The sequence below is a fragment of the Impatiens glandulifera genome, chromosome 1, assembly GCF_907164915.1.
Source record: "Impatiens glandulifera chromosome 1, dImpGla2.1, whole genome shotgun sequence".
NCBI lineage: Eukaryota > Viridiplantae > Streptophyta > Magnoliopsida > Ericales > Balsaminaceae > Impatiens > Impatiens glandulifera.
Genome location: NC_061862.1, coordinates 12,965,888 through 12,976,690, shown reverse-complemented (window position 1 = coordinate 12,976,690; position 10,803 = coordinate 12,965,888). Strand labels below are relative to the sequence as shown.

Below are 10,803 nucleotides of genomic sequence, written 5' to 3'. Positions count from 1 at the left end.
AACCGGTCCAACCCCCGGTTCCCCAGCGGCGATCTAGATCCTAACATATATAAAAAAACATAAAAAAGAATAAATATATATATATATATATAATTGAAATAATTAATAATAAATACTCATATATAAATAATAAATAATTTATAAAAAAAAATAAAAATAAAGTTCATTTATTAATGAAAAAAAGAGAGAAAATATATTAATATTTAATTAAAAATATATAAATTAAAAATAATTATGATTACTAAAAGAGGTTGAATGAACATTTTTTTATATTATTTATGTTTAAATGACTTATTAGTAAATATTTTTAAGTGAGTTAGTTGAACAAGTATATACTTATATTTAAGTGAACTTTTTTCTTTAAATCAATATAAGATTTTAAATTAATAATATTTTATTTATTAATTTTATCATTAATGATTATATATTATTTTGAATTATAAAAATAGAATAATGGTTTATTTACAAAATTTAAACATAAACTAATATATGACAATAAAGGTATGTATGTAGTAATACAAGTTAATTAGAGTTCGACCATAAAGGTAGAGATGTAACTTCTTAGCATAAAAAAAAATTAAGTTAGTAACATTTTTTTATAAGAAATTACACATCATTCATTAATTTACAAATAATAAAAAATATCTAAAAAAATAGTTAAATAATATAGGTTTATAAAGATTAAAATTCTCACCAATTACGCAAATTTTCATGATAACTTTATAGAAGAACTCATTTGAATCCAATAATAATGAGTGATTAAGGCAAGCAAGTCGAGCAAACCAATTAAGCGGGGTTGAAAGAATCTCTACCAGAATTCTGAGTGACAAGTAAAATTGAACTTTGTCTGAAGATTGGTAATTAACACCGTAAAAAGTTATACCAAATGACAATGACCATCTACACTTATGAAAAATAGCGAGAAATTCATAAAAATTATTAAAAAAAATACATGCAAAGGGCCTCCATATTAAAGATAATTTCAAAAAACTCCTTATAAGAAAAATAAAAAATATCTTTAGATTCAACAACATCATCTCCTTTACTATAAAGAAAGAGATCAACACGATTGAAGGATATGAGCAACAAACGACCCACAAAAAATGAGAGTTATTTGGATTACAAAAAATTGAGATTATAAATCCGATCGGACTAAATAGACTGGCGTAACAATCAAAACACAACACTAACTCAAATATAAGTAGTAAAAAAAATGAAACACTTTTACATGCAAAAATGGCCACCAGAAAGGACATGAGTGAGCAAAGTGACTTTTTCATTTTATGTAAGTTTTGTTTAGAAGGAGAAAATTGTATTTGTAACTTTTATAGAGAATTCGGATTGTTTGTATATTTTTTTTTTGAATAATAGTTTAACACCCCAAAAGTGGGAGAAATGATCAATTATCAAAATTAGATAAACCCTAACTTTGATTAAAAGAATCAAACGACGTATCTGATTAAAAACAAATAAAAAATAGAAATTATAAACAACTAAAGTATACCAATCATACCACTTAACATTTTTGTTTGTATATTATATTACTAACATATCAAATTACTAAAAAAAACAATCTATATAATAGGAAAAAAGTTCGTCTATATTTCTACAACTAACTCAATTATGCGTATGACCTAATAAAAGTTTATTTAAAAGCATTTATTATTAAAAATTGACTCATCAAGTCTATATCAGTAATTATGGTTATTTTTTTAAAATTAAATATATTATTTTTTTCTCTTTTCTTTATTTTTTTTATTAATTAATTAATCTATTTATCTTTTTTTATTATTTTTTTGTCTATTTTATTTTTATTAATTAATTAATCTATTATTCTCTTTTTACTTTTTTTTGTTATTTGATTGTTTTTTTTCTATTATTTTATTTCTTTTTATATCAATATAATTATTTTAAAATTAGTTGGTCTCTTTAGGGACTAATACTTGAATATTATAATGTATAAAGTAGTTCAATATTACGATACTTTAATATTTTCATATTATAACGTATAAAGTATTTTTATTAAATAATTACTTGTAAAATCTTTTTTCAAGGAATTTTATTTGTGGTTCAAAATGTTCTTCCACAAGTTGAATGTGTTAGTTATATTTATGCATAATTATGATCATATTATTTTATAAACTAGTTAATTAAATATTAGAGTAAATATTGAACTACTTTACACATTACATTATTAAAGTATTAATTCATAAAAGAGACTAAATAATTTTAAAATAATTGATATAGTAAAATATAAAATAATAAAAATAAAATAATCAAATAACAAAAGAAGAAATAGTAAAAAGAGATAAATAGATTAATTAATTAATAAAAAATATATATAAAAACAAAAAATAATAATAATAAAAAATAAAATAAATAGATTAATTAATTAATTAATAAAAATAAGAAAAGAAGAAAAAAAATGCATATTCAATTAATAAATATTCAATTTTTTAAACAAATTTAACCATAGTTACTAATAGAGCTGACAATTTTGGACACGATACGAAAACACGACCCGGACTGAACACGAAAAAATCAGGTTAGGATCATGCATTTTTTTTGTTCGGGTCATAATTAGGTCGACTTGTTTAACCTGATTAATAAACATGTCAAAATCGAATTGCCCTGACATGATCCAAATTAGACCGATAACTCTTTTATAAGTTTTTTTTATTGAGTTTTGTGTTATTCTCTCTTATTCAATTACTCATTTTCTTTTGTAATTTTTTTCTTTCTATAAGTCGATTTGTGATTTAACTTTCATTTTTAGTTGTATGAATATCATATAAATTTAAAATAGGTAATTGCATTGAGTTTGATTTGAGTTAGTTAAATTGGATTAAACCGGTCAAACGAGTCAGGTACAGATCAATCACAAAATAAACATATCAGGTTTGAGATTTTGACCCGAATTATTAAAAGTTTTAACTTAACATATCGAACCCACCAACATGAAACTTACCTAGATTATGACCCCTATTTATAAACATAGGTTAGATGAGCAAATTTACAAATATATATACTTCGTCTAAACTATTTTATTTTTTTTTCCTATATAATAATAATAATAATAATAATAATAATAATAATAATAATACCCTTATCAACAACACAGGAGATTTCTTCTTCTCCAAATAAAGTTTTTTGAAAAAAATAAATAGAAGAATGATGAAAAATTTGTACATCACAAAAAAGCACACATGAACACACTTTGAACATGTCGCCCTACCTAAGACCACACACAACCTACCCTGTTTTTCTCTCTCCCTCTCTAGAGCTTAATCTTCTTCTTCTTCGTCCTCGGCAACAACACAATCAGAATCTCATAATACGCCAAGAACAAGAAGACACACACCATTGACATTCCCAAAAACTCAACCGTTCCTCTTCTTTCTTTTTGTTCTTTCCTCCTCTAGTCAAATTATATTTATATATTTTTTGAAAAAGCATCAGATTACGGTAATGGCGGACCCATCTCTACCAACTAAGGTCATGATGTATACAGAGGAGCCTACACTTTCCATCTCATCAGGTTCTTCCTCTTTCCTAATCAGAGCTAACCCTACTCTTGATTCTGACGTCGAATCGACCCTCTCTTTAAACAATAGTTATAATGGCGGCGGCGATAGTGATTTTGAGTTACAGGGTTCAGACACCGGCGAAAACGAGTTTCAGTCGCCGGCGTCCATCGATAATGAACAAAACCCAAAAGAAACAATTGTTGTCTTCGATGGAAATAAAGGAATCGATTACAGTGGTTCTGTTGCCAAGGATAGCGATTTTGAAGAAAGCTTGAGAAGTGATTATAGCAGTACCCAAGAAGAAGAAGAACAAGATGATGATGAAGATGAAGAAGAGGGAGATAATACTGAGAGTGATGATTTTGTTGAAAAGGCGAATGAGGTTATTCCAATTAGGGCTAGATTGACTAGAGAGAGTGATGATGATGATGATGTTTCTTTAGAGAGTGGCGAAATAGATAATGATTATGGGTTTCTTTCTGCTGTTAGAATGCCCGTTAGGGTTTCTTCTACTACCGGCATTGATTTCGAAGAAGATGAAGAAGAAGATACTGAGTTCGAGTTTGAGATACCTCCGGCGGCCATGGAGGATGTTCCTGAAAAGGAGGTTAAGGTCCTGTCTTCATCAGAAGAGAGCATTTCAAATGCGGATGCCATTTCCTTCTTGGAAGAGATTAAAAGTTATACTGAAGTAGAAGAAGAAGATGTTCTTTCTGCAGTTGAAGAGCCCAATATTGAAGAAACCCTAATTTCAGAGATTCCACCTGAAAATCCACTTATCGCATCCATTATTCAAGAACCCAGTTTCGAGGAAAATGTTTCTGTCAAAACCCATTTTCTAAATCCCATAACTTCTGAAGATCCTCATGATTCTGAGAAATATGACGAAGGCAACAATGGTACGGTAAACAATGAAGAAGAAGAAGAAGTGAGTGATAATGAGGAGAAGAAAGCGGAAGAAGATCTTTCTACACTTGAAGAGCCAATTGTAGTTTCCTCAATTGAAACGCTCAATATAGAAGAAACCCTAATTCCAGAGATTCCACCTTCCTCACTTGAAAATCCATTTATTGCATCCACTATTCAAGAACCCAATTTCGAGGATTGTCTAAATCCTTTAGCTTCTGAAGATCCTCACGATACTGAGAAAGATGATGATACAGTAGATGATGAAGATCAAGAAGAAGAGGAAGAAATGTTTGACCTATCATCTGATAGTAAGCCAAATGACGATGAAAGGAAGAAACTAGTCAAGTTTTTCAGGTTTGTTCATAGATTAGGCTTATCATCTGAAGATTCACTAATTGAAGAACTATTATTCCATCAGATGAAGAATCCAAACCTAGAATCCGCTAAAGAAGAAGCCAAACATCTCGAGGAACAACAACATTGTCAAACTGATTTCGATTCATCCTTAAACATCCTAGTAATTGGCAAAACAGGAGTCGGAAAAAGTGCGACCATCAATTCCATCTTCGGCCAAGAAAGAGCAAAAGTTGACGCGTTTCAGCCGGAGACAAAATCTGTAACAGCCATTTCCGGCACCATAAACACAGTTAAGCTCACCATCTTTGACACACCGGGTCTCAGACCTTCCCCTTCTGAACATTCAATCAACACGAAAATCCTATCGTCCATTAAAAGGGCGATTCGAAACACCACTCCAGACATCATACTTTACGTCGATAGATTCCAAGAGCAGACTCGAGATCAAGACTACTTGGCATTACTAACATCAATCTCTCGATCGCTTGGATTGCCAATCTGGAATTCTACTATAGTTGTTTTCACTCACGCTGGCTCTACTCCTTTTTATGGACCTAAATTGGTTGGTGATGATCGGCGTTTAATTCTTGTGGAGAATAATAATAATAACGGATTCGATATTGAAAGGTGGAGGCAAAGGCTATTGCTTATGGGATATTCAATGAAGTTACTATTATTATCAGAAACAGAGCATCTCTTCAAACCTGATATGGAGTTTGAAAATCGGTTTATGCGGTTACTGGAAACGAACTATACCATTGAAGAAGACGAGGTTTTGATGATATCGAGCCTCTTTGTCATGAAGATGAAAATGGAAGTTGAGGCAAAATCGAAATGTGGGAAAGTCTTGTTTAGGATAAAGAGCACGGATCAACTCCAAATCGCGCTGTTGAGCATTCTACCAATCGCAAACGCTGTTTTCAGAAAGATCTTTAGTTAAATATGTATTGTCTTCTTCCTCTTAATGAGAAATATGTATCGTCTTCTTCCTCTTAATGAGAATGATCTTTTCTTATGTTAAACGAGCTCAACTAATGAACAATACAAGACAATGCCATTTCATTTTTACTTTTCACAAACAATATGAAACAAGCTGTATAGAATTACAATTCTAAGGCGATTGAATAGCCTTGAATGCAGGATGAAGCAATCCGAGTTCATCCTTAACTTCAAGTGGATTACTAGATTCATTCTTAACGCGTTTAACTCGCCTACTCCCAAGAGACTTGTGTTCAAAACCATACATATGAAGAATCTGATTATCGCCAAAGTTAAACGCGCGATCCATCTGCTTCAAGCATCTCTCAACCGGATAATCCCCGAATTTCCCACAAGGTTTGCACCCGACAAAATGGGTCACGAGTGGCCATCTATGATCACCCAAACCCGGATGGTAATTCTCCATCATTTCCTCGTACCTGTCAACTAGAATCCCCCAATAACCATGCAGATAATATGCATTCTCCAAATAAACCTTTTCCCCCCACCTATCTCTCTGCGTCGCAAGCAGATACACCATAGCCGACTGATCATCAGCTTCAAAAACCGGTCTGTTCTTCAATTCTTTAGTAAGAATCTTGCCTGAATCCTCTCTAACCTTCCCTTTTGGACCCATTGGAGCCCAAGCATCAAGAATATCTAATGACCATTGACAATTCCTCAACAAGAAACTTCCAGTGTTTAAGCCAATCCAATTCTTCTCATCATAAACCATATCATTCCATCCGTGCATAACCAAGTTATGATCTTTATACCTCTCCCATGGAACTTCAAACGCCATATCTGTAAACATGGCATCACTATCAATCCACCATAAGAACTCAATTTCAGGTTGAGATAACAAAAGCTTCCGAATCAATGGAAGTTTTGCCCAAAACCCAGACATTTCTGCATCAAATAAAGCCATGTTATAGAAAATTTCAATCCCATGTAGCCTACAATAATCGATTTTGTTCTTAATCGATTTCACAAGGTAATGATCCCCAACAGGGTTTTCACAGGGTTTCGGCGATGAACCAGTGACAAGAAGAACCCTCGGCTTATTTGGAATTTGAAATTTACGATTAATCTTGAGCCATTCAGTTCTCTGTTCATCCCAATCTGAAATCTTCGGTCCAAGACTGTAGGGCTTGTTTGAATCCGGGTTTTCGTCATCACCTTCTTCGTCTATGAGTATCTTATTGAAATCAAATGTAGCGTAGTTGTTTTCTTTTGATTGGGTTTCTTCGAGAACGCGGCGAGGTTCGGCGCGGCGACCGGAGTAGAAATGTTGTCGGATCTCGTCGTAATCTTGCTGAGGAGTTCCGAATTTTCCGGCGCCGATGTTGCTACGGAGAACGACGAATGTTAGGAGAAGACAGATGAACGTGAGCTTGCTCTGTCTAATGATTCTTTTGATCTTCCATAGACGGTGAGTTCCAAGACATCGTTGAAGCATTTCTCCGGCGTAGTGAGAGCCGCCGCCGACGGGGGGTTTGGTCGGAGAAGAAAGTAGGAATCTTTGTAGAAATTTGAGGAAACCCGTTTACACGGAATGGGCACCGACAGTGAGAGGCGAGAGAGAGAGTGGATAGCTCGTTTAATTAACTTTGTTTTACACATGATTACTAATTGATTATGACTATTTTAATATTAAAAAAAACAATTAATAATATTTAGAACTCTCCCTATATTTTTTTTAGTTTAATAAATTTATTATATACCTAACCTTTATAAATAATAAATCAAAGATTTAAATTTAAAAACTCGAATTTAAAAAAAAAAAAAAATCAATTTAACCAATTTAGATTCTCAAATTATATAGTATAAATTTAGTTGAAAAAATTAATTTGACAGAAAAATAATTTATTCACTTATACTAAGAATTAGCAAAGTGGAGGGTTTAAATTGTTAAATGAGAGAATGTTGAGGCCCTTGAGGGTGAGGTGTCAGTGTTTTAAGATTTTTGTTTTATATTGTTTTGTCTGATTTATTTGAATAATTCAAATTTAAAAAATATTTTTTTTTATTCTTTTTATATCATATCACTTAATTCAAATATTAAAATATTTTATATTTCAAATTAATTCAAAAATTCTTATCCAAATAAGACATTAATCTGATTAAATAAGTAATAAGCAAAATGAAAATAAGTAAAAGCTACTATATAATCCCAAGCTTGAACATCACACAAATAATAAGAATTCATTTAAATAATAAGAAACCCAATTTTAGAATCCTAAGTGGATCTGAGTTTGAATTTTTTTTTTAATTTATTTAAAAATTATTTGTTTATAAATATTTTATTTGAATAATAATTTAGATGTAATATTATTTTTAAATCTATTTTAATTAGATATAAATTAATAAATTTAATAAGATTTATCCATTCAAATTGAGTAAAAAAAATTCAAAACAGTCCTATCGACTCAATCTTTTGGCCATACAATATTTGTAACACTTAGCTTATAAATTATTCAAATCCATCGCACTACTTTATTTTGCATTTGCTTTAACTTGTTAGGATTCGTCTCGCAAGGTATGAGATATGTAAATGAAAATTAGCTATTTATTTATGTCTCAATCAAATCTTCAAAACACTTAATTTTATTTGTAGACTAAACTTGGTTGGCGAAAATGTAACTACGGATTCTCTTACTTGTTTTTCAAGTGTTTTTTTTATCTATTCTCTTAATCAAATCTTCAAAACACTTAATTTTATTTGTAGACTAAACTTGGCAGGCGAAAATGTAACCACGGATTCTCTTACTTGTTTTTCAAGTGTTTTTATCTATTCTCTTAATTGAGGATTTTTTTTCATGATAATCTTGAATGAACACATTTGTCTCTTTTGAAACCATTAAACATCGGGTTGGATGTCGTAACCCCTAATCCCTCCTGAACAAGATGAGTAAATTGAGAAGGTTGAGGAAGAGGACTGATATATTTACGACTTGCACAATCGAGAAAAGACGCTCCAACAAGGCATATTATCAAATTATCCTTCCTTTGTATTGAAACAAAATATATAAATATTTTATTTTCCTTAAAAAAAATCAGTACCATAAACATTAAATTTGCAAATTTTGTTAAATATACAATGAAAATTTAATATAAAATTATTAACCCAAACATTATCCCACAAAGTATAGCTTGAATAAATTATATTCCGTACCGAATCCCAACCCGGTTTTGTGTATTGCCCAACAAAAGTCTGGCCATATGTAATTTACGGTGCATAAGTTGAATTTGAACTAGTATATATTTGAGAGAAAAAAAATACCTTCCGAATTGAAGATGAGACTCACTTTGCTTGGCTCCATTCATTTTGTTAATGTCGGTGATTTTCAAAGTGATATTTTACTTATTGAATATGAGAGAATTGCTGAAATTGTAAGGGAATCAGAATACTCAACTATTAAAAAAATCAATAAAAATAATTTTAAATTTGAGCTCAAGATTATAAATGTTTTACATCAATAACTAAATTAATGTGAATGTGTTAAGCCAATATATGCAATCATATTAGAGCTTAGCAAATTATTATGAAGGTTATTTGATATAAGGATAGATTCATTCCGTATCATTAAATTTAAACCAACTCATTTTACTCATTAACTAGCATTAACTAGTATGTATTCCGTATATTTGCACGAGTAATGATATAAAAAATCGTGAAAAAAATATTACGGTAAAAATATTTATGGGCGGGACGGGTCAACCCACAATCCAACGCAAGTATCCGTTTACTCTCACATATATATCCAAATTAACCACAACTCTCGACCCGGCAATCCGAACACTTTAAAAATTAAGCACCATTATATATATATATATATATATATATATATATATATATATATATATATAAATTAGTTAGTTAAAAAGTTGAACTTATATAGGTTAAAATGTCCCGCGTTCATCAAATTTGGTGTTGAATTTAAAATATAAAGTGTTATTAGCCTAGTTGATTAAAGGGTTGTACTTGTTTTGAAATGTTGCAAATTCGAACCATACCTATAGCATTTTTAATTTTATTTTTAACCGTTTTAAGTTAATGGACGGATCAACCCACAATCCGACCCAAGTATCCATTTACTCTCACATATATATCCAAATTAACCATAACTCTCGACCCGGTAATCCGAAGACTTTAAAAATTAAGCATCATGCGTTGCACGGTTTTAGTTATAAAATAAAAATAAATATGACATAAATAAAAAATTAATTTTATAAAATTATCTTATTCATAAATAGTTATAAAAAATAAAACAATTAAAAATATATAAAAACATTACATATACCTTAAAATTTATCTTTCACATTTTCAAAAAAATAAATTAGAATGTTAACATAATTTTCAAAATCATAATATACTCCATTTAAAACCTTTTTAAAGTGAATAGTAATTGATGTCTTAACCCGACTCTTAACATTTGAGTTATCATAATTAGTTTAGTTAAGTAATTTTTTTAAGAATAAAATAACATATTCTTCAAATATTCAAACTTTTGATATATATAATATGATTAAAGATAAAAAAAAATTTAAATTAATTAGGAGAGATAAGACAATTTTTTAAATAATTAAGAGTAAATTTATGAGACAATCAATATGATGGAACTATTTCCTGTCCTACCCACCTTTCAAACAATTTTTCCCAAACTACCCACCTTTTCATTCACATTCCCAAACTACCCACCTTTCTCTCTCTAAATCATTAATCAACCCATTAATTAACTCACTCTCTATCTTAACCCACTAATTAACTCCCTCTCTCTCTCAACCCATTAATTAACTCCTCTATCTCTTTCAATTATTAATTAATATCCTCACTTTTAAACTATTAATTAATTCAATTAAAATATATTATATAAATATTAAAATAAAATAACACATATGTTTTATTTTTATTTAAATCTATAAATATAATATATATAGTTCAAATTAAATACACTAAATTAAATAAAATAGAATACATTACATAAACGGGAACTTGAAATAAAATATATTACATAAAAATTAAAATAAA

At 29.7% G+C, this 10,803-nt stretch overlaps 2 protein-coding genes across 2 annotated transcripts; one reads left to right on the top strand and one right to left on the bottom strand.

Moving 5' to 3' along the window:
* Positions 1-3,468: 3,468 nt before the first annotated feature.
* Positions 3,469-5,733, top strand: LOC124915336 (translocase of chloroplast 159, chloroplastic-like). Its single transcript, XM_047456071.1, has one exon. It carries the CDS (start codon positions 3,469-3,471, stop codon positions 5,731-5,733), a length of 2,265 nt encoding a protein of 754 aa, XP_047312027.1.
* Positions 5,734-5,857: 124 nt separating this feature from the next.
* On the bottom strand, positions 5,858-7,328 carry LOC124919545 (xyloglucan 6-xylosyltransferase 2-like). Its single transcript, XM_047459805.1, has one exon. The coding sequence runs from the start codon at positions 7,228-7,230 to the stop codon at positions 5,905-5,907; it is 1,326 nt and encodes a 441-aa protein (XP_047315761.1). The 5' UTR covers positions 7,231-7,328; the 3' UTR covers positions 5,858-5,904.
* Between the last annotated feature and the right edge of the window lie 3,475 nt (positions 7,329-10,803).

Coding starts and splice junctions, on each gene's coding strand:
- LOC124915336 (XM_047456071.1), top strand. CDS start 3,469: ATGGCGGACCCATCTCTACCAACTAAGGTCATGATGTATACAGAGGAG.
- LOC124919545 (XM_047459805.1), bottom strand. CDS start 7,230: ATGCTTCAACGATGTCTTGGAACTCACCGTCTATGGAAGATCAAAAGA.